The 24,848-nt window shown below is 41.6% G+C and overlaps 2 protein-coding genes across 2 annotated transcripts in view; both read right to left on the bottom strand.

The window, feature by feature from the left end:
* The window catches only part of HNRNPLL (heterogeneous nuclear ribonucleoprotein L like), a 92,727-nt gene extending 68,176 nt beyond the window's left edge, over nt 1-24,551 (bottom strand). Inside the window, exons 1-2 of the mRNA XM_089694184.1 lie at nt 24,236-24,551; nt 2,760-2,878 (exon numbers count right to left, since the gene is read on the bottom strand). Of these exons, the coding sequence (XP_089550310.1) occupies nt 2,760-2,878; nt 24,236-24,394 (278 nt within the window). The 5' untranslated portion in view covers nt 24,395-24,551. The remainder of the gene's footprint in view (nt 1-2,759; nt 2,879-24,235) is intronic.
* LOC149448840 (uncharacterized) lies at nt 6,265-11,768 on the bottom strand. The gene is made up of 2 exons (XM_089694201.1): nt 11,677-11,768; nt 6,265-7,335 (listed from the first exon to the last, which is right to left on the bottom strand). The coding sequence occupies exons 1-2, from the start codon at nt 11,766-11,768 to the stop codon at nt 6,309-6,311; spliced, it is 1,119 nt and encodes a 372-aa protein (XP_089550327.1). The 3' UTR covers nt 6,265-6,308.
* Nucleotides 24,552-24,848: the final 297 nt, after the last annotated feature.

Here is a 24,848-nt window from a genome sequence, read left to right as displayed (position 1 = left end):
CCGCCATTAAATTGGTAGGGTATCAATTGTACCATGAACCTGAATACCATGTACCATGAACCTGAATAGAAGCTACCTTTCTTATATGTGTTATATTTGTAAATATACTCCAATCCTGAGATAAGAATTGTTTTTTTAATTTGGCATTTTTGGTTTGTCACTTTATGGGTATAATTTTTTTTTCTATTTTAGACACAAAATGCTAATGCACCTGGCTTTTTAGGATATGTTTAACTTGTGTGTTATATGAACACAAACGAGTTTTACCTGTGAATGCACTTTAGGATACATTATCTTCAAACACAGAAAATACACATGCACCTGGCACTTTAATATATTTTAAACGAGGACACTTAATTGTCATTTTGAATATTCAATTATTTAATGATCACCTTAGTAGTGGGTAATGGATACACTGATTTGACAGGATTGGGTTATACACACATGCACTTTTATTTCATAGTTTTTCAGATTTTTCACATATTGTTTCATAGGAAATTCCTATGCACCTGACACTTTACGATCTAGATATGCATAAGAGAGTAATAACAGTGTTGCCTTCTATTCCTCTTTAAAAATACAAATGAGTAGAAAATATGCACCTGACATTGTGGATTTATAGCGCTGTCCAGTTTTTCAATATATGAATATACTGTATATTTATTCCATCTTAAGGAGTCTATATTTTCCAACTCATAACAGCAGCAAAAACGTAGCTTTCATTCAGCTTCATAACATAAAATAAAGTCTACTTAGTTGTAGCATAAAAATAACAGGAAGGGTGTTACAGTTCCAGAGCTTTTAGGGGCGTTCTCCAACCTCAAAAACTTCTACAGCCTAATCATGTGCGTTGAAGTTTCTTGTATTTAAACATCACCTGTGGGTCTATGAATCCAGTGATGCCCCTTCAAAAAGGGACCATAACTCAAACAGCGTAGAGGGAAGAGATTGATCTCCCATACAGGACCCATCCCTGGAGTCCTGGTGAGCTGCATGTGTTTCTAGGTGCACACTGTAATAGGGTGCCAGTAATTATCAGATATACAATTGGCCAGTGTATAAAGGCCAAAAAGCAGCACATACAGTATATCTCTAGTTGACAGCTGGAGAAGTGCCAGAGCACATACTAACATTGGGGATGAGAAGAGCTGACAGAGAAAATAGGGTAGAGTAACAGATGCTTGTGCACAGTCTGGTGAATAAGGTGCAACACAGAGGTGCTAGGGGTGTGTTGCAATGTGCTGCAGATCAGATGCTGGTCACTTTGCAAAGTGAATGTTAGCAATGTGAACGTTAGCAAAAAGCAACAGCAAAAATACCACACACAAACACAGTATCTCTCCCCAAAACATGGAGAAATGTACCCTGTTTATGCTGCAAGAAATTCAGTGAGCATTTAAATTACTGTACGGTCAGCCTCTGCTTAAAGTGACACTAAATGATATCTTTATTTTTCAAAAATAATGCGCACACATCCACTACTTAAGCCGTGCAACCTATTTTTCACAGTATTGTTCCTTACTGTATTTTTTTTTGCTAAATATCATCTCATAGTCCTCATGCATCTCAGGAGTGAGAAAGAAGGTGGCTACGTTCCTACATACAGCTAGACCTTGGAGGACAGATGTAGTTACCCAGCCACCCTCTAACAGGAAGATTTGCAGCGCAAAAAGAAGGAATTTGGAGAATTGGAAGGACCTTAGGGCTTCAATTTATGAATAAATACTTGAATAGAATATTTTTTTAAACCAGTTTAGTTATTTTATCTGAAATCCAAACTAGTATTTTCAGCCTTGTCCTGTTCTCCCAATAGGCTATTGAAAATGGATCCCATATTTAGATGCAGTTCTGTAGTTAAGTAAAAAGAGACCTGGGCAAGGTTGGGATTCAGTGCAGCAGAGGAACTGTGTTGTAAGCTCAGCCCAAACAGGAAGTTAGGAGCTCATTAGAACTCTGGACAATCAACAGGCATTTTTCTGTACTTACACATTTGCAACACATGCACATTTCCTATTTAAGGAGATACATTTTTTTAATATATTTAATCTATTGGATTTAAGTCACACGCATCACCCCCCAGGCTATGGGCACAGCTTGGGCACACATGTTCTTCTAGAGAGCTGGGGCCTCAGCTGATAACAGAGGCTCCTGTGTATGCCTCAACCTCCTTTATCCATGGATCCCCAGGGCCTGCTGGCTTTCATCTGTTGGGCACACTGCTCCTTTCTGCTGCTGCTATGTGTGTCTTAGTGATCACGATTATTCTTGATTTGCGTTCTGTATAGTAGGCTGTATACACAGCAGAGAGCACTATATATAGTCAGGTAGGCTGCAAGGATGTGGCGCACACAGGAAAAATAAAGACTGGTAAAAATATACTGTTCAAACACATAAAACCACAAAGGGTAAAACAAAGCTGAGTTGACAGTATGCCCTGACGTTTTTTTCCCCGCACCCCATGATCAAATAGGCCAAATCTGGCCCTGGCACTTAAGTTCTTTAGGCCAGCCTTTCTAAACCAGGGTGCCTTGGCAAAATGTCTAAAAATTGCCCAAAACTTATATACAAGCCAGTGGGTGGAACAAGCCTGCCTTTTATTTACACAAAGCCACAGGTTTTCATTGTGTACCAGTACGACCTTCTAGCTGCCGGCGTCCTGACAACCAATCATCAAAAAAAGGTTGAGAAATACTGCTCTAGGCTTATCTAAAACAGTTGTAAGAACAGAATCAATCTGATGTGTAAATTAAATACTTTACCATATTGTTCCAAACTTTGAAAGAGCCTCCATTAGATCAGCCTCTACCACAGACTCGCACAGACCTCGCACATGGACCACAGGAGAGACCGATACTTTGTGTTGGTTTCCACCTGCATTCTGAAAAAGATAAGAATTATAAATATATTAAAATTGTAAAATTAAAAAGCTCTGTATGAAGATTCCCACTGAAGTAAATGTAAAATTCCACCATTCTGGCTAAAGCTTTCGAGACAGTATCTTACTATTCTTCAATACAAAAAACCCCACTAATCTCTAAAACACTGCTTTAGCAAATTAGTTTACAGTAGGTTACCAAACTGATAGATGTCACTATTCATAAGATTAATGTCAGCAGATGAAGAAGCATAAAGTCGTTAGATCATCTTGGCCAGCTACCACACTATTCTTTCCCTTTTACTGTGCTGTGAATCACTCTACATCACTCAGGGCTTATTCACATGGCAATAAAAGCAGTGGTTGAGCCACAGTTTTACCATCCCTCAACCACACAACTAAATGCAGAAAAGCAGGCCCTCAGTGCCATACAGAAGAACAAGCCCGCCATGCTTTGTGGCAAAAATTAAACAGCATGGTGCATTCAATGGATCGTATTGCTGCTGAATGCAACCCACTGGAGTGGGTAAGGCCGCACTGCACTGCAACACAGTTAAAGCACAGTGGGTCAGCATTTTGAGCGTTAAAACAGGAAGTGAGGAAGCAAAAGATCACCTCCTCACAGACTGTCAAACACACTCAAAACTGCAATCCACCATGGATTGCTTTTCAGTGAGGCGGCAACAACAGCCACATGTGTAAATGAGCCTGTGCTGCCCTCTCGGACAGAGGTAATGGTTGAAGAACAGTGGGTCGGCATTTGAAAAGGATCAAACAAGCGGTGAGGAAACAACATATCAGTTCCTCACTGTCTAGAAAATACCCTCTAAAAATCAATTCACCATGGATTACTTTTCAGAGGGACGGCAGTAATAATCACATGTGTGAATTAGCCTTTACTGCCTTGACTTTATCAACCCTACAGAGCTAATCCACCTACTGTAAATCAAATGCTGAATATCACAGCTGAATAAAAGTGCATTACTGTTATTACTGTCAAAATTGCAGGGGTTAAAAAGTGGTCCAAACCATTAATCTAAATTAGTAAAAAAAAAGTACAAAGACAAAACAATAGAACAGGGGTAGGCAACATTAAAGAGGTGGAGATCTACCCGAGTAACATGGAAAAAGTCAAAGATCACTGGGCACACTGTGGCCTCTTCACACCTGATTTAGACCTTTACTTGCTGTACTAGAGTCTCGCAAATCGCATGCATTGCATAGCAATTATGGGTTTAAATCAGGTGGCGAGGAGGCCTCATTCACTTGAATGGTTCATGCTTGGCAGGTGCTATACCCACCAACCACGACAGGGTGTGTAACTCCTGCTGCGGCATGTGTACTCCCCTGGTCATTGCAGCTAAAGGGGGTGTGGTAAAAAGGAGGTCTTAACTAGGATGTTTTACTACCTTCCAAACTGCAAATTTAAATGAACCCCTAATGTTCTGAGCCCCCCATAAGGCTGCTTTCACACTGATGTGCTGCGGGTTACCTGAAACGTGGGTACAGTACATCTGCAACTTTCCTGAGTTAGCTGCACTTTGCCATAGACTTCAATTATATCCTGCGAGTGTTGTGCACTTTCTGAAAGTACAGCAAAACTCCTGCATTCAGGAGTTTTGGTGTGCTTTCAGAAAGTGCACCAAACCCGCAGGATATAATAGAAGTCTGTGGCTAAGCGCAGCTAACCCACAAGAAAGCTGCAGGTACACTGCACTGCACCTGCAGTATGGGAAAACCGCAGTGCATTATTGTGGAAGCAGTCCTATACTATTATGCCCAGTGGATTGCTTCACACTGACCTGAAGATCTCTGCTTTCCTGCTGATGGCACCATTCTGGAGACCGCTAGCCAGAATAGGAGGTGGAGTACAGTTGGTATCACTCTGCATGGGACAGGAGCCAGCACTACAGAGTAGGCATTGGCTTATGCGGCTCTTGCTCCCTACTACAGGGTTAAAGATACTAGTCTAGATTTTATATGTGATACATACTTCCAAAGACCAGGAGGTTGACACTTAATAATAATAATATTATTACTATTATTATGTACTTGTATAGCGCCGTCCATTTACGCAGCACTTTACATACAGTATAATGTACATTCACATCAGTCCCCAACCATCAAGGAGTGTACAATCTAAGGTCCCCAACTTACATTCATACATACACATACTAGGACCAATTTAGACAGGAGCCAATTCACCTACCAACATGGTCCCTGGAGTGTGGGAGGAAACCAGAATACCCGGAGAAAACCCATGCAGACACAAGGAGAACATGCCAATTCCAGGCAGGTAGTGCCGTGGTTGGGATTCGAACCAACGACCTTAGTGCTGCTAGGCGGATGTCCTGCCCACTTAGCCACTGTGCTGCCCACTTGAATCTTCCTGACAGACATGCATGTCTGCTGCTTGGTACTGTTATGGTCCCAGTATTGGCTATGGTTAACTATATATCAAAACGGTTTTCATTTGCCCAGTCATTAGGGTGGGTGTAGTCCTGTTAGACCTGCCTGCTGAGCATACAATGTTGACCTAAATCAGTCCCTTTGTGGTTAACGTTCCTTCTGGAACATACTTATATAGTGTTACATGGAACTCTTTATAACTGATCACCTTGATACAGTTCCTCCCTTACATATGGACTATTTATGGGGTCCTGGCTGAACCCCTCCTCTTTTATAATCTTCTTTGTGTTGTTTTATTGTTGCCATTGTATACATTTGGACTATGTAGACAGTTCAAGTTGGTACATGATTTTGCCTATTTACCATCTTAATAAAAAGATGATATTGTCTATTTACCATCTTAATAAAAAGATTGAAACATAATTATCTGTTGTAAAAGGACTTTGGTGGACTGGACATTATCTTTCACACATATACTGTATGTGGCTCTGGATGCAGAGGCTTTTTTTTTTTTTAAACTTAAGAACTTCTCTGGTTAACGCACCACGCTACAGAGTAGATAATATTTAACAAACTTTATGACAGTTACGGTTTCATGAGAAATATCAAATACTTTTGTAGACGTGAGTACCAATTTTCTGTGTCACAGACTTAGTGCACACAAAAGACAATGTTCATAGAATGAAAGCAAAGTCCGGATTTCTACCTGGGTTGCACGAAAGCTTTGGGGTAGTAGTAGGCAGTTTAGCACAGTTCAAAAGCGAAAATAAAGGTGCTCTCCTGAGCATTAACCAGTTTCATTCTGGCTAAGCACAAAAAAAAAAAAAAAAATCGGTTGATTTTCATCCCGTCTACAGCCGGCAAAAAGTGTCCCTGTAGAGAGCTCTGCTATTTCTTCTGACAGATCCTTGACATTTATAGCGGTTGCAACAATGTATCTATTTGTATCCATTTAGGATACAGATGTTTTTATTCGGAAACAAATAAATACATTGTTGCAACTGCTATAAATGTCAAGGAACCGTCAGAAGAAATAGCGGAGCTCTCTGCAGGGACACACTTTGCCGGACTGGAATTCCTCTTCTTCATCTTCCTCTCCTTCATCCTCTCCTTCATCTTCCTCTCCTTCATCTGCCTCTCCTTCATCTTCCTCTCCTTCATCCTCTTCTTCTTCTGCCTCTTCTTCTTCTGCCTCTTCTTCTTCTGCCTCTTCTTCTTCTGCCTCTTCTGCCTCTTCTTCTGCCTCTTCTTCTTCTTCTTCTGCCTCTGCCTCTTCTTCTTCTTCTTCTTTTGCCTCTGCCTCTTCTTCTTCTTCTTCTTTTGCCTCTGCCTCTTCTTCTTCTTTTGCCTCTGCCTCTTCTTCTTCTTTTGCCTCTGCCTCTTCTTCTTCTTTTGCCTCTGCCTCTTCTTCTTCTTTTGCCTCTGCCTCTTCTTCTTCTTTTGCCTCTGCCTCTTCTTCTTCTTTTGCCTCTGCCTCTTCTTCTTCTTTTGCCTCTGCCTCTTCTTCTTCTTTTGCCTCTGCCTCTTCTTCTTCTTTTGCCTCTGCCTCTTCTTCTTCTTTTGCTTCTGCCTCTTCTTCTTCTTTTGCCTCTGCCTCTTCTTCTTCTTTTGCCTCTGCCTCTTCTTCTGCCTCTTCTTCTTCTTCTGCCTCTTCTTCTTCTTCTGCCTCTTCTTCTTCTTCTGCCTCTTCTTCTTCTTCTGCCTCTTCATCCTCTTCTGCCTCTTCATCCTCTTCTGCCTCTTCATCCTCTTCTGCCTCTTCATCCTCTTCTGCCTCTTCATCCTCTTCTGCCTCTTCATCCTCTTCTGCCTCTTCATCCTCTTCTGCCTCTTCATCCTCTTCTGCCTCTGCCTCCTCTTCTGCCTCTTCATCCTCTTCTGCCTCTTCATCCTCTTCTGCCTCTTCATCCTCTTCTGCCTCTTCTGCCTCTTCATCCTCTTCTTCTTCATCCTCTTCTTCTTCATCCTCTTCTTCTTCATCCTCTTCTTCTTCATCCTCTTCTTCTTCATCCTCTTCTTCTTCATCCTCTTCTTCTTCCTCTTCTTTTTGTCTTCCTCTTGCAGGTCACTGCTCATGCGCAGATTTTTTTATCGGTAAAAAAATCGGCCGATTTGCCCATCATTGCCGCGAAAATCGGCCGATTTTTTTCCAACTTTACCGATAAAGAAAATCTGCCAAAATACCGAAAAACGGCCGAACTTTTAGCCCACTAACGATCCGAAAATCGGCCGATTTTATTTTCGGCCGAAAAATCGGCCGATTTTCGACCCATCTATGGCCTGCATAATTCTGTCCTAGACAGGCTCTTACAGAGACCCCCATGTTCAATGCTCCTATGGCCTACAAGTCTTTCAACTCAGGGACTGCCAGAGTGCAGACAGCATATAGACCCAATCCCACTACTATTGCTGGGTTCCCAAGAGGCCATACGTCATATTTCTTATGGGAGGTAAATCATACGAAATACTGTACGGAGAGTTTATCATTGGAATCAAAAACTATAAGAAGCTGGCAGGTGATTTAACCCACTGACACCCCAAAATGAAAAACACTACCCTAGGTTAATAAAAGGAAAACCTGCATTCTGTCCTCTTGGGGGGGGGGAATCAGGAAGGATTTTTTTCCCTCTGCTGGAGCAAACAGGATCATGCTTTGGGGTTTTTTGCCTTCCTCTGGACAAACTGTGGAGACACGCACAGGCTTTTTTCAGACCATGTAACATAAGATCTATATAACCATGACATATATCACTGAACGCAGTGCCCTAAAAAAAAAAACAACATTCAGTACAGAATTCAGCTTGACAAGCAGCGGCTAGATGTTGGACCTAGCACTTGTGCCTCCCAGACACACTAAACTCCACTCCTCTTACCACTCCATCCCCCACAGCCACTTCCTCCTGTACCACTATCCCCTCCCTCCTAGATTGTAAGCTCAAAAGAGCAGGGCCTTTGAACCTCTCGTATATTGTTTTGTTACTGTATTGTCTCATGTACTGTCCCCCACTATATTGTACAGTGCTGAGCAAACTTTTTGGCGCTATATAAACACTGTATAATAATAATAAACGCTGGGATTGCACGCACAGGGCTAGACATTCCGCGTGCAAGGGGCCTAAAATGCAGGTGTAGTGTGGAGTAAATCCTTGTTGCTCAGCATGCAGCAGTATCTGCTCTCTGTTATAAACGGGTTCCACTTAGACTTGAATTATTTTATTTTGGAAAGCTTACCTATAAAAGATTTATAATTACCCCCTTCTTGAACTTTGTCAGAGGATGGCTCTTGGGAGAGAATATTTAGATGTAAAAAGGGTCCATGAGGTCTGACAATTCCTGCCTTGTCAACTGCTTGAACCCAAGGCAATAGCACATGCTGATAACACACACACACCGAGTCATGCTTTGTCTTAAGTGCTTCTGGTCACAATGTACCCTTAATGTGCCATGTTTTGTTAGATCTGTTCAACAGAAAAAAAAAAATAATACTGTTGCTGCTGCCATAAATCCAGTCAGGTTACACTTTTCACTCTGCAGTGTTATATCAAGCAGTAAGAGATAAAAAACAGCCTCTATAGTATGGATATTAGGAGAGAGGGGCATTGTGTAGTCCCAACACTCCTTGACCTAAGGCAGGGGTCTGCAAACTTTAAGACATAAAGAGCCACTTGGACCCGTTTCCGAGAGGGAAAAAAAGACTGGGAGCCGCAAAACCATTGCAACATTTAAAACAAATCCGACACTGCATATATTGCAAAAAACGCTCTGGTCATGAAGGGGGTTTAAGGGCCCAGTAAGCAAAGGGTTAATCAGGGCCACAGTGTATCGTCATAATCACAATCATAGCCTTAGGTCAGTGGTGGGCAACTTTTTTTTTCGACTGAGCCAAATCTCGCCAAAACCACGATTGAAATTTATTTTGAGAGAAACATTTTTAAAACTGAAAATACATCCCCCATAGTAATTCATCCCCCATATAGTAATTCATCCCCCATAGTAATTCATTCCCCCTATAGTAATTCATCCCCCATAGTAATTCATCCCCCATATAGTAATTCATCCCCCATAGTAATTCATCCCCCCTATAGTAATTCATCCCCCATAGTAATTCATCCCCCCTATAGTAATTCATCCCCCCTATAGTAATTCATCCCCCCTATAGTAATTCATCCCCCCTATAGTAATTCATCCCCCATAGTAATTCATCCCCCATAGTAATTCATCCCCCCTATAGTAATTCATCCCCCCTATAGTAATTCATCCCCCCTATAGTAATTCATCCCCCATATAGTAATTCATCCCCCATATAGTAATTCATCCCCCATATTGTGTGAATTCACTTACCTTTGCTCCGCGCGTTCCTCTCGCTGGGTTCCCGCGCCGTTCTGGTCTTCAGGGCGGACTGTGAGAGGAGAGGAGTTCGTCACGCTGCCCCGCCTACATCCGGGCTGCCCCGCCTACATCCTGACAGCCAATGTTTGCCAGCGGGCGCCCGGCACACAGAAGATCTGCATTAAAAGAGCCGCGGCTTGCCGACCCTATTGCCTGTCACCTGGTGGGCAGTGTGCTCCGGAGCCGCAGGAAAGGTGAAAAAGAGCCGCATGCGGCTCCGGAGCCGCGGGTTGCCGACACCCGACCTAAGGTGACAATGCTGATCCTATGTAGATTCAGTACAGAGAATGAACATTGGAAGGGTTTTACTGGCAGAATAACCAGATGGAAAAAAAAAATGCAGCCACCACAACGAAAGACTGATAAACTGCAGTATAAAGTTGTTCTTGGCTAAAGAAAAAAAACATACCACAATGGTAAAAAACTATGAAACATTTTTGAAACAATGTGGCAATAGGTTCAATTCACAAAGCTTTACAATCAGTCTAAGGCACTCTATTTCCAAAACAGGGACATTTATTTTCAGTTCCATCACATGGCTGAAAATAAAGATACTTATCCAAGTGTGTACTCTGTGGCTTGAGCCTTATGCTTGGTTCACACCTATGCAGTTTGCTTTTGATCCAGTTTATAATGCTTTTTGCATTGTGCTTTGCATTTTTATATGCACTTTTTCTAGGAAAAAAAAAAAGTAGCAAAAACACAACAAAAAACGCACTGCATGAGTTTCAGCAACTTCTCCATTGAATTCTATTGTAGCAAAAACTCTGCATTTAAAAAAAGTCCCTGACCCTTTCCCAAAAATGCAGTAGCGCAAAAAAATCATAGATGTGAACATGTCTCATAGGAAACCACGTTAAATGGACTGTAGTGTCTTTCTGCAAAAAACACTAAAATACGCATTGGTGTGAACCAGGCCTAATGTCACCTTTCTTTGCAGAGATATCACATTTGAGTGTATGTGCTTTCAGTTATGAAGTTAGCATTCAACAGTATATTGAAAGGAAGTGCAGACATATCAAACCCAGTATAAATGAGAACAACATGACACATATAGCAATTGTGGGTTTCTCATACTCACTTTAAATCAGATATGATTTGAGATTGTCTATTACATAGCAATACAAATGTTCACTGATGCTTCCTGAACAGGTCTCAAGTAGATGTCTAACATAGAATGCTCATTTTGAAACAGCTTTGCTTTTTTTCCCCTAGAATGTTTGTCTTCATTGCAGATGAATGATAAGGCAAATCATAGGTAAGGCCAGTGTTTTTCTTGCACAATATTTTCCAACTGTTAGGCTTCATGCACACTAGACATTTAGCTCCGATGCATGAGGCTCTGGAATTTAGGTGCGGGTGATAAGGGACAGACGTAAAATTACCTCAACCCTGCTGCTGGCAGCCTGTCAAACTTTTAGGAAGGCTGACAGCTGCTGCATCTGGATGGCACACAGCCGTTTCGGGCATTGGTCCCTATGATCATACTACACTAAACCCAAGTACCACTTGGTGCAGCAGTTGTCAGCCTCTCATACAGTTTGACAGGCTGCCGGCAGTGCGGCTGGACAATACACCTGTGCCTTCTTCCACCCGCAACTAAACGCTGGAGCCTAATGCACTGCGGCTAAATGTCAAGTATGCAGGGGAACTTAGTAGTTGTATTTAGTAGTTTTGAACTTAGTAGGGTTTATTGAAGAAAAACAAAAAAACATTTTAAACTCACTTTGAGCAGGTGTCACTACACAGCAAAATAGGATTGCCAATTTCTTAATAAAATTAAGTGAACTTTAAAAGGATAAAGTTCACCTTTGGAGCAGGTTACATGTTCCACCTGGTTTTAGGGTGGAACATGTAACATGTTCTAGCTCTTGCACTCTCTCCCCTCGATTGCCCCGTCACAATAAAAAAAAAAAAAAAAAGGAGCGTGGTTGTGCGAGACTCCGCCCACACAGCTGCCCCATTCATTCACAGAGTTCTGTGAATGAATGAACTACAACTACCCATTGGCCACTGTGACCGACAGCTTATAGTTCTCAATGAACTGCGAGAAAGCTGGTGAGCGCTGTCTTAGCCCATTGATTCTTCCTGCCATTTAGTAACTGCCTGCCTGTATGAGGTACAGACAGACAGCTGACTGGGTATCTGCAGGAGCCTGGCATTGCACCTGTGATCTGATGAGAATAATAAAAGCATTTTTAGCTTCAAAACAGATGTGCATTTATTTATGTATTTTTACAAAAGGTGAACATATCCTTAATTCACTTTACTTGTTGGAGAAATCACCCTGGGGGAGCACAGCTTTGCAGAATCAGTAGAAAAGAGCTCTTCATAAAAGAAAAAAAAAAACTTCCAACATAAAACATTTCACTCTCAAAGATAATTTTCTGTGGTCCTTCAAAGAAACCGCACACAAATGACATACTGGGATGAACCATACTACTTGTGCGGATGGCTTAAGAGCTAGTGGTGATTTCTTGGATCAGCAAAAGTGGCCATACATACAGTCAAAAATCACTTGGCATGTAAGGTCAAACGTATTTTAAAGCTGAACTCCAGTATGATTTTTATTGCATAGTTACATTGGTCCAACTTGGATAATTATTATTATTATTATACAGTATTTATAAAGCGCCAATAATTCGCTCAGCGCTGTACATTACAAAGGGGGACAGAACATGTGACAGAACAATACCAATACAATGCAAAACATGAGGGGATTGAGGGCCCTGCTCTTTCGAGCTTACAATCTAGGAGAATGGATGGATAATGTAAGAATACATACTCCCTTCTCCGCAGAAGCGGAGAATCACTGCAGTAGTCACTGCTACAATGATCACTGTGGCCCTCCATGTCCTGTGCTGAATGGCTTCCTTTCTGGACAGTGAACAACAAGTGGGGGGGGGGGGGAGTTGCTCAAGCCACACAATTGGTATTCACAGAAGGCTGCCTTGTATTTGTTTTTCCAATGAATACAAGGCATTATCTGCCAGGTAAACATTAAGGTGACACCACCCTTCCTTTTCAAGTGAATGGAGCTGTATAGCAACTACATATAAACTATGCAGTGGCAGTCCCTGAAGACAACACATTGCCTGCAAGTCGGCTATTAAACACCTCTGAAAAGTGATCCACCACAGATTGCTTTTCAGAGAAGCATGTATAAGACAAGAAGCCCCAAGTAAGCACATATTTTTGGTTATTACTGCATTTACTAAAAAATTTTTAGATGTCATTTGCATTTTACATGATTGCTTTTCTTTGCTTGCCCCTTTGAAGCAGCTCTCTGAAAGCTTTCTAAAAGCAGATATTAGTCACATACAGAACACAACGTATTCATTGAATCAGCAGACTCAAGACTGCTGTGAAGAATTGCAAAGCAGGAAAACACCAGAATATATGAACTGATACAAATTGAACAAAGAAGGTTTTTAACCACTTGCCCTCCAGAGGATTTACCGCCCCCCCCCCTTCCTTAAGAGGCCATTTTTTGCGATAAGGCGCTGCGTTACTTTAACAATTGCACAGTCCTAAAATGCTGTACATAAATGCAATTTATGTCCTTTTTTCCCCACAATTAGAGCTCTCTTATCGGTGGTATTTGATCATATCTGTATTTTTTATTTTTTCTGCTATAAACAAAAAAAGACCGACAATTTTGGAAAAAAAAACTATTTTTGACTTTTTGCTATAAAAACATATCCAATATAAAATTTTAAAATTAAAAAAATCAAATTTCTTCATAATTTTAAGCCAAAATGTATTCTGCTACAGGTCTTTTCTAAAGAAAAAAAAAATCTCAATAAGTGTAAATTAATTGGTTTACGTGAAAGTTACAGCGTCTACAAATGGCTGTATATATACACACTGGAATTTTTATTTTTTATACTAGTAATGGCGGCAATCAGCGACTGCAGAGGCATTCTGACACTGGGTTGGAACGTACTGCCACTGACATTAATACAGTGATCAATGCTAATAAAAAGCACTAACACTGTACTAATGACACTGGGCAGGAAGGGGTTAACATCTGGGGTGAGCAAAGGGTTAACTGTGTGCTGTGCTTTACATTATTTGCTAGGTTTTACTAGGGAGACATGCTGCTTTGTATTTCTCTGCTGCGCAGCTGCTGAATGTAAAAATGACAGCTGAATGTAAAAAAATAAAAATTGCCGGCAATTAAAATTTTTATTAAATTTAAAAAATGGCGTAGGGTCCCCCCTCCATCCATTCCAAGCCCTTCGGATCTGGTTTGGATTTTGAGGGGAACTCCCAAAACCAAAAGGCATGGGGTCTCCCCCAAAATCCATACCAAACCCTTATCCGAGCATGCAGCCCGGCAGGTCAGAAGCTGACCAGAGGACTTACTTTTATTTTCCTTTTTTTAATAAAGGACTTTTCAAAAGACGGTCTCCTGTCTTTTTTCACACTACACTTTTTTTTTTTTTTAATGAGTAGCAGTACAGTGTACCCCATACTCATTCACATGGGGGGGGGGGGGCGGGATCTGTCCCCATCAACAAAGCACCCCCCATGTTGAGGGCATGTGGCCTGGTATGGTTCAGGAGGGGAGGGGGGAGCGCTCGCTCTTCACCCCACTTTCCTGACCTGCTGGGCTGCATACAATCCGTTGACATCCGTTTTCGTCCATTTTGCGGAAGAAAAATAGGGTTTTCTTCCGTTAAAAAAAAAACGGATGTTAACCACTTCCCATCTGGCCGTTGTAAATAAACGGTCAGACGGTGGCAGTGCAGGGGCGGGTGGCCATTTATAAACTGACTCTCTGCCCCCTGCTTGTGCGCGTTCCCTGGAACACCGATCATTGTGCGAGGTCCCGATCATGTGATCACATGGAAGAGTAGTAAGCAAGATGTCACTTCTGACATCATTGCTTACTACGTGTGAAATATGGGAATGATCACAGAGGTCACGTGCTATTCACAACAGCCTTGTACCATGTGCCAAGCTATGACCAATCACAGCTCGCACAGTATTTCTCAATGGCTGCAAGAATACAGCCAGAGAGAAGGAGAAATGATTGCTTTACAGCCTTTATGGGTGTAAAAGCAATCAGTGTAAAAATAAAATCTTCACAACCCCCCCACAAGAAGTACAGTGTCACCATGGTGACACTGTACTGTTAGGGTGACAGTATGTAAAAAAAAATATTAATAATAATAATCATAAATCAAAAAATTTCAAAAATTCATCAAAAAATTTTAAAAAATTATAATTTTGGTTATAAACAAATTTGGGTTATTTTTTTTTTGTTACTAAAAAGATAACTGAATACATTTTGGCCAAGATTTATGAAGAAAGATTATTTGCAAAATTTTAGAAGAAAAACACTTTTTAAATATTTGGACTTTTTCATTTATATAGCAAAAAAAAAAATAAAAATCCCAGTGGTGAATAAATACCACCAAAATAAAGCTTTATTGGTCTCAAAAAAATGTCTAAAAAATTCATATGGGTACATGTTGCATGTATATATATATATATATATATATATTTCCACAGCTTTTACTTTCTGACTGCCTATCACGTTGCAGAGAGGCATGTCGAGTCCCTGGTACATTCTATTTGCCAAAAATTTTTGAAAACATTTTTTCTTACACAAAGTTGTCAATTAAATATATTGCTCATGCATGCCATGGGTATATGTGAAATAACACCTCAAAACACAATCTCCTACTTCTCCTGAGTATGGGGATACCACAAGTGAGAGGCTTTTTGGCAGCCTAGCTACATACAAGCCCCCAAAATCCAATGGCCACATCCAGGCATTCAAAAGGCATATTACCTCATATCACTTCCCCACTACCTATCACAGTTTTAGAGACCCTAAAATGCCAGGATAGTACAAACCCCCCCCCCAAATTACCCCTTTTCGGAAAGTAGACACCCCAAGGAATTTGATAAGAGGCATGGTGAGTATTTTACAGATATCATTTTTGTCACAGGGTTTTGAAAAAGAAATTAAAAAATACATTTTTGTTTTCTTTCTTCATTTTCAAAAAACATGTGGCAACAAATGAGATCAGCAAAATACCCACCACGCCTCTTAACAAATACCTTGGAGTGTCTACTTTCCAAAAAAGGGGTTGCTTCTACTATCCTGGCATTTCAGGGCCAACATTAGGCTTATGTCACACATCATCCACTCTTGCAGATCAAGCATTTTCTAGCCTTTTCTGACACTTTTTGTTCACATGAAATAATTTCTTTTTTCTGCTAGAAAATTACTTTGAACCCCCAAACATTATATATTTTTTTTAAAGCAGAGGCCCTAGAGAATAAAACGGTGAGTGTTGTAATCTTTTACCTCACACAGTATTTGCGCAGCGATTTTTCACAAATCTTTTGGGAGAAATACACTTTATAATTTTAAAGCACAAAACACAATATATTGCCCAATTGTTTGATAAAGTATAAACGATCTTACGCTGAGCAAATAGATACCAAACATGACATGCTTTAAAATTGTGCATGCCCGTGTAATGGCGACAAAGTACATACATTTTTAATATCAATAGGCGATGCCTATTAAAAGCCTTTACAGGTCACCAATTTATATTTACACAGGAGGTCTAGTGCTAGAATTCCTGCCCTCGATCTGACGTTCGATACCTCACATGCATGGTGCAACCACTGTGTACATACTGGCATGGAGTCAGCACTTGCGCACGCAGGTGGTTATTTTTTAGGGTTTTTTTTATTATTATTCTGTCCCCTTCATTTTTTTTTAATCACTTTTATTGGTATCACAGGGAATGCAGATTCTAGATATCTTTTCTGCCTTTATATCATCTGATCTCACCAAGATCGGTGTGATCAGATGCTTTCCCAATTTAAAAATGGCGCTGTTAAAGGTCGGCGAAACGGAAATAATGAAATGCTCGTAGCTTCTGGTCTCTTAGACCATAGAGATAATTGGAGCCATTCTGGTCTCCAATCACCTCTATAGTCAGCCAGCAGAACTGCCAGCTGCATTCTTGGATTCCCCTGTGGGACAGGAGAGCCCAAGAAAACTGTGAAAGGCGGTGGGGGTGGGGGGGGGGCTGTCCCTTTCCACTGCTTGTAAAAACGATTCATCAGCTAATTGGACACTAGGCATATGATGAATCAGGTCTGTGGACCAATATAACCGCAATTCATTCTTTTTGTAATGCCCATGTTGAGGGCATGTTTTTTCATTTGAGAAGACAATCGCGCAAAAATGTGCCAATCACGTTTCTATTCTTTTCTATGGGATAAAAACGTGCCAAAAAACGTGCAAATCTGCCAAATTTGAGCTACACAAAAAGTAGCTACAAAACTTTTTGAGCTTCAGGTGACTTGGAGTGGAGATGTGAACCATCTCTACAGAGTAATATTAATTTTTTTTCCCCCTGAGCATTTTGGAGCTTCAAGCTACAAAACCCTAAGGTGTGAATGGGGCTATACAATCCAGAGGCTGGAACCACAGCACACATTAGAAGATACAGGAATCTGACATATCAACAATCGTTGGATACTGGAGTTTTTTGGCTAGTTTGGCTATGCAACTGAGGGAAGATTGAAGGCACTGGCAGAAGGACTAGTATTATTAATCTTCTTTTTCAAGTTGTCATTTGTTTGGCAACAGAGTCGTTTTAATTACAATCGGATTAAAACATCTATGCTAGCTATACCCACTGCAATTTTCTGTCAACTGCCACATGCTATGAATCACAGATGCACAGCAGCCAGATTGCCCTGTGTGCAAGTAGTCCTAGGCTAGTCATATGCTAGGCCATTTTAATACACGATTTAGCTACTTTTAATACAATGAACCAATAGAAGGTGCGTAGTCCAATATACATTTAGGAGTATATTTGTAATGACAACATAATTCTATTTAATTTAAAATTATATACTCAGGGCCCATTCACACTATGATGTGCATAAAAACCATTTATGGCCTGCAGTCACATGCATTTTTATGCACATATACCTCCATTTTTATGTGCAATCTTTTGCTTAATGCAATTTTAAGGGCCAGTACACACCAGATGCAGTCCACTGTTTTTTTAAAAAAATGCATGCAAAGTGTTTTCCCTTGTATATGAATGGCCCTAGATCACACCAGTGCAGTCAGTTCCAGTGCAGAAAAAAAAAAAAGGAGGGGGGGGATTTACTAAAACTGAAGCACTCAGGATCTGGTGCAACTGTGCATGGTAGCCAATCAACGTCTAACTTCAGCTTGTTCAATTAAGCTTTGACAATAAATCCTGGAAGCCGATTGGTTTCTATGCAGAGCTGCACGAGATTTTGCACTCTCCAGTTTTAGTGAATCAACCCGTCACTGTAGTTAACCTTGTTCATCCAGTGCACAAAAATGTAGGTAACTGCACACAGTGTGAACAGGCCCTTCGTTGTGTACATATATCAAACTCCAATCCTCAAAATAAAGCAAGCAATGGGTGAAACATCAATTCTGTCACACAACCAGGCAAAGCTAAACAGGAGCTAGGAGACAGATTCTGGAGATAAATGCATTATAACATTCCAGTTTGATTTCGAACCTGCTCCCTCAGTTGATCCAAAGTAGTCATGCAACAATAAAATCTGACCCCGACTACTCTAATTTTGGGGGTGATTTACTGACACTTCCAGGTTTTATCGCCAAAGCTTAACTGAACAAGCTGAAGTTAGAAGCTGATTGGCTACCATGCACAGTTGCACCAGATTTTGCACTCTTCAGGTTTAGTAAATCAACCCCCGTGTGTCTGTTTGGAGTGAAAATCTGTCATCTCTGGTAATTTCATGAGAGACCTCAGCTGGCTGCCCAGAATTGCAGACACAGGGGTTGCAAATGAACAAAAAAATTGCTGTATTGTCTGTGATGTGACAGGGGGGTTGATTAGCATCTAGTTTTGCCATTATCTTCTTTATACATGTTCCCCCCATGTATTATTATTATTAGAAAACAGAGGTCTCCTTTCCTTTTGTCTATTGCTTTTCTGACTGAATAAAGAGAGTTTGAAAATAGCTGGTGTGCGTTCATCCGATTCTTTTGAACAGTCTGCATTATTTTTCTTGGCTCATCGTGCCCTTAGGAAATCCCTTCACCTGACAAGCACATAAAACATGTAGCCCTGTTAAAGGGGTGAACAAGCCCTTAATACTTTTACCCTTCCATGGACAAAGGATGATGTAAATAGCATGTTAAATGCACATCCATTTTCTATGTGTTTTAATATGCAGTATTGGGGGTAAATTGGTGAACAAATTGACAATACTGATAATAAGCATCCCTAAAACAACTGTACAAGACCTGTGGCCATCAGTAAGATGTCTGTCATTCAAGTTGGAAAATTTGCACTTTTTACACTACCTCTGTACAGAAAGTTCAATCATAATAAGGCAGATCTGGCCATAGACATATAAGAGGAAAAAGGGCTGTTAATGTAAATTCACACTATGAATAGCCTTTGAGTCACACACACAGACACACAAAAGAAAAATAAATAAATAAATAAACGCACTGCATTCCTGTGCAATTCCCAGGCAATTCAGTGCAGTGCGATTTGAGCCCATTCAGTTTGGATGGGCTCAAATTGCACAGCATTGAACCAAAAGTTGTGCATGCCATGCACTAATGTTGAAGCCACACTGCAATCTGATTGCATGGTTGTTTTGTACCATGGGATCCAGTGCAGGCAAACAAACTGCATGTGTGACCTGCGTTAGGCGTGTCATTAACCCTAGGTTCACACCTAAGCGTTTTCTGCAGCTATTTGCAGAAACGCAGTAAAGTCCATTTAACATGATTTCCTATGGGACATGTTAACACCTGTGCGTTTTCACACAGTGTGTTTTTTGGAAAGGGTCAGGGACTTTTTTTAACGCAAAAAGTTGCATCTGTTTCTTCAGACTTCAATGGAGAAACGCTGCAGAAAATCATGTATTGCATTTTTGCTGCATTTTAAATCTGCCTAGCAACAAGAAAAAGAATTGAAGAAAAGCCACAAAACTCATCAAAACGCGTAAAAAACGGCTCAAACGCAACCTGCATAGGTGTAAAGCTAGCCTAAGATTGAACTGACACCCACTGCAGATTGCACATAGCTGCGATCTAGACTTGATGCTGGCGTACACTGGAACGCCGTATGTGAAACACTGCATTCAAAATGTGCTGTGTCTGCGATCTGCAGCAGGTGTCAGTGTAAAGTACTGACACCCCAAAAAAATTGTGTTTGCCTGCAATGGATCACTTGGTATCTAAGCACCATGCAATCTGGTTGCAGTGCGTTTTTAAAAGTAGTGCATGCAGTGCGATTTCAGCCCATTTAAATGAAAGTGCTGAAAATGCACTGCACTCAAATTGCACAGGAATGTGAGTGCGTTCCTGTGCGATTGCTGGTGTGAACTGGTCATTTACTGAAGTTTAGATGCAGGATCTTGCTGGCAGAAAGATTCTGACTTAAAAAAAAAAAACAAAACAAAAAACACAAATCATGTTCTGTAAAGCCCTTGGTTATATACATATAATAGTAAATATACTTTCACAAGAGCAGACCTATCGAGTCCGTCTGTTCCTTTTTCAGGCAAACCCAATCAGACCATCTATTGCAGTGGTTCTTAACCTGGGTTCGATCGAACCCCAGGGGTTCGGTGAGTCAGTCTCGCGGGTTCGGCGGAGGTGAAGACCCACACCCGACTCATATGATTTGTGCAGTAAATATTCATTATTATGTTTTTGTGTGAAAATCATGTTTTAATGGTTTTGTTCTTTGTTCTTAACGGTTTTGTTCATTTTGTGCACCTATGTATAAATATATACCTAAATATATACCTATGTTTTGAATTTTAAAAATCATATTTTATTTTTCCAATTAAGAAGGGTTCGGTGAATGCGCATATGAAACTGGTGGGGTTCAGTACCTCCAACAAGGTTAAGAACCACTGATCTATTGTTCTCTATGGAGCAACAGATGTAAACGGACAAGTGTCTATTTACACCCGCCTGCATCTGATCCAATCCAACCAGTCTAGTGGATCAGATAACAGGTTGGATGAAAACTGACAGGCAGCCTATTTACATCAGACCACCCATTGAGAACAGTGGGATGTGTCCACGTCCGCTCTGCATAAGTGGAGCCGACACGGACCCGTTATGGGATTGCTCAGTGGGGTTCAATGGACAGATTCCCCGCAGAGCAGGTGGATCCGCTGGCAGAGCCCGCCCGCCCGTTTGAAAGACCTCTAAAGTTCTCATTCATCCTCTTCTAGCTGCCAGTGTATCAATTTACATGGATGGACTCCTATGTACACACAAGTATATGACTGTACTGAAACAAAAACACATGCTTTTTTTTCCCCTTTCACCTCTAAAATGCATTTTTGTTTTTTGGGGATATATATATGATTGAAGACAGGCAGACCTCTCAGCAACCAATGTCCTCAAGAAAAGATCTGCTCTTCCACAGACACACAATCATTTTATGGTGGCCATACGATTTTATATATAATTGCGTTACATTAATATAAGAAAAAAATATATATATCTATCTATCTCGAAAGAATTGCTCAATATGCCATACACTAAAATGATTATACCAAATGACGTACTTTCCTATGATTGCATTTTCCGTCCAGACTTATCTGAATCAATTGAATTGATCAGTTTTCAATTTCACAGTCTCTGGAATCCATAAAGGCTGATGCAAACCAATTCTGAGAAAGTGTCTCATGCATTCTGAAAGTAATGCAGCATGCACCAAATTTATGTATCTGTCATGATATTACAATTATTTAAAATAACAATTCACAATTATTGTCTTATGTGTTACTCTTTGGGGAACCTCAAAAGTCCAGGCGTTGAGTTTTTTTTAATATTTTGAAGAACTTTTATTTGGGTGTGCTGCACGTGGTGTCATTTTTATATTACATGCAAGACACTTTTACACAATCTGCCTGCACCAGAGTCGTCCTCTGTACACCAAAACAGAGTTGGTCTTCGTTAACTCCACTTTTGTAAGATACGAACTGTCAGTATGTTAGTTTGACGCATTCATTGAGCCAAAATGCAAAAGTGGAACATTTTAGAACTGCATGAATTAGCCGCACAACTCGCTATCACAACCAAAAGTAGATGCTTCATGAATTTGGCACACTATATTAATAAGAGAGAATAACGCCAAAAAACAAGGGCGAGTTCAATAAAGTAGCTGGGCCGCATTCCTGGCATTATTCTCTTATTAAGGTATCATGCCAAATTCACGTGTCTTTTCAACAATTCATATAGTGGCCAAACACCCTTTTTTTTTTTTTTTTTTTTTTAAATCTAACCAATTGGCCAGTCGTTCAAAACAATCAAATCTGTAAACAACCAGATAGCCATCATTTCCCTCCTGATCCATCATACTCTATTTCGATTGATTCGATCACACTAGGTGGATCACCAGGGTGCAATATTATCAGTTGATCGATTGGCAGCAATGAGATACTTCGTTCTCAAATTCAATCAGTTTTTGATAATTTATATTATTAGATCACATGGTAGAAATTGAGATGTGATCAATTTATGATCATACGTTCCAACTGTATTGCAGCGATTTATCAAGATCCATTTCCCAGTGTGTGGTATACTTATCACGTGGTATGCGGACTATAGATCAATTACTGAAAAAGATCAGTCAGAATGGAAATCGCGAAGGGTCAGTTCACACTATAGAAACGTAGCGCAGATGCATTTCTGTGGGACGTTCCAGGGTGTTTTTGACACACTCCGATGCATTTCTGGTTCATTTCTTCCCCTCTCTGTTTCTTCAATTTAAATAGGGACATGTGCGTTCCATTGCATTTTTGGGGCATTCCAGTGCATTTTACAGCGTTCCAGTACAGTTCTGTGCAGGAAAAATGCAGCCTGTTCTACTTTTTCTGCAACTGGAACTGCGAGCACTGAAATGAACTATGACATTGGCAACCATTTAACCTACTTTCTGTGCATTTTGGATGCAGAAAAAAAAGCACACTGAAACACATGTAGTGTGAATTGGCCCTTACAGAAGTGTGTATGGCTGCCAATAGATTCAATAACATTAGTCAATCCTGTGAAGAATCATTGGACCAGATCATTGCATATTTGTGCCACCAATACATGGGGTCTTGTGATCCAACAGTCTGTCCCATATGTATGGCCATCAATACATGGGGTCTCATGCTCCAATAGTCTGTCCCAGATGTACGGCCACCAATACATGGGGTTTCGTGATCCAACAGTCTGTCAAATATGTACGGCCACCAATACATGGGGTTTCGTGATCCAACAGTCTGTCAAATATGTACGGCCACCACTACATGGGGTTTCGTGATCCAACAGTCTGTCCCATATGTACGGCCACCAATACATGGGGTCTCGTGATCCAACAGTCTGTCCCATATGTACGGCCACCAATACATGGGGTCTCGTGCTCCAACAGTCTGTCCCATATGTACGGCCACCAATACATGGGGTCTCGTGCTCCAACAGTCTGTCCCATATGTACGGCCACCAATACATGGGGTCTCGTGCTCCAACAGTCTGTCCCATATGTACGGCCACCAATACATGGGGTCTCGTGCTCCAACAGTCTGTCCCATATGTACGGCCACCAATTATATGGGGTCTCGTGCTCCAACAGTCTGTCCCATATGTACGGCCACCAATACATGGGGTCTCGTGCTCCAACAGTCTGTCCCATATGTACGGCCACCAATACATGGGGTCTCGTGATCCAATAGTCTGTCCCATGTATGGCCACCAATACATGGGGACTCGTGATCCAATAGTCTGTCCCATATGTACGGTCACCAATACATGGGGTCTCGTGCTCCAACAGTCTGTCCCATATGTACGGCCACCAATACATGGGGTCTCGTGCGCCAACAGTCTGTCCCATATGTACGGCCACCAATACATGGGGTCTCGTGATCCAACAGTCTGTCCCATATGTACGGCCACCAATACATGGGGTCTCGTGCTCCAACAGTCTGTCCCATATGTACGGCCACCAATACATGGGGTCTCGTGCTCCAACAGTCTGTCCCATATGTACGGCCACCAATACATGGGGTCTCGTGCTCCAACAGTCTGTCCCATATGTACGGCCACCAATACATGGGGTCTCGTGCTCCAACAGTCTGTCCCATATGTACGGCCACCAATACATGGGGTCTCGTGCTCCAACAGTCTGTCCCATATGTACGGCCACCAATACATGGGGTCTCGTGCTCCAACAGTCTGTCCCATATGTACGGCCACCAATACATGGGGTCTCGTGATCCAATAGTCTGTCCCATGTATGGCCACCAATACATGGGGACTCGTGATCCAATAGTCTGTCCCATATGTACGGTCACCAATACATGGGGTCTCGTGCTCCAACAGTCTGTCCCATATGTACGGCCACCAATACATGGGGTCTCATGATCCAATAGTCTGTCCCATGTATGGCCACCATACATCTGTCCCCTGGCCCCCCAGTCAGTAAGCAGTGTCAGTCTATGGGGACAGTGGGGGCCCTTCTCTCATTCCATTCTAATGTAAAGCATTACCCCATAGCTGGCCGAGTCTCCAGGTGCTGTGGCCAGCTCCCCCTCTTGTTCCTCCGATGTACAGTCTATCTCCCCGTCCTCCTGGCCGCTCTTCAGTCTCTTGGCTTTGCTCTCATACTCGCCTTCCTCGTACTGCTCGGAGGATGAAGAGGACGACATATCGGCGGCTTTTGTCCCCCTCTGCCTGATGTGACACTCCACACTACGCTTATCCAGAAAGGAGCCGGGCGGAGGAGGGGCAAGAGGCGGGCAAAGGCTGGTGGGCGGAGCCCTGACGCGCCCAAGGCCCGCTTTTACACCTTGTCCGGGATTGTCAGGGAAGAGGGCGCATGTTCCAAGTTTCGCATCACCGCTTACCACAGAGGGAGGGGGAGTAGGACACGCCTCGTATCAGGTTGTGGCCGCCGGTTGGCTGAATTGTTACCACAGAGATCGTGTTTCTTCAGGATGTGAGGGGAGTGTACTGACGGCCTGGACAGAACCGTTTTCCTGCCAGGTTGTGCTAGTGTGTTCTGCTTAGTGGCTGAACGTTATCAGTAATGAGTGCAGACGATACGAACCGCTGCATAGGACAGCTCACCGACTGCGGCATCGTGTACAATAATTATTGTAA

The sequence above is a fragment of the Staurois parvus genome, unplaced genomic scaffold (assembly GCF_062004578.1).
Source record: "Staurois parvus isolate SC_StPar_1 unplaced genomic scaffold, SC_StPar_1.0 ptg000655l, whole genome shotgun sequence".
Lineage (NCBI taxonomy): Eukaryota > Metazoa > Chordata > Amphibia > Anura > Ranidae > Staurois > Staurois parvus.
This window is presented reverse-complemented; position numbering and strand designations above follow the sequence as displayed.

Bases quoted from the DNA above. Each gene is read 5' to 3' on its own strand.
- LOC149448840 (XM_089694201.1), bottom strand. From the start codon at position 11,768: ATGGCAGGAAGAATCAATGGGCTAAGACAGCGCTCACCAGCTTTCTCG. The intron at 7,336-11,676 runs GTAGTTGTAGTT...TGCAAGAGGAAG, and splicing joins TCGGTCACAGTGGCCAATGG to ACAAAAAGAAGAGGAAGAAG.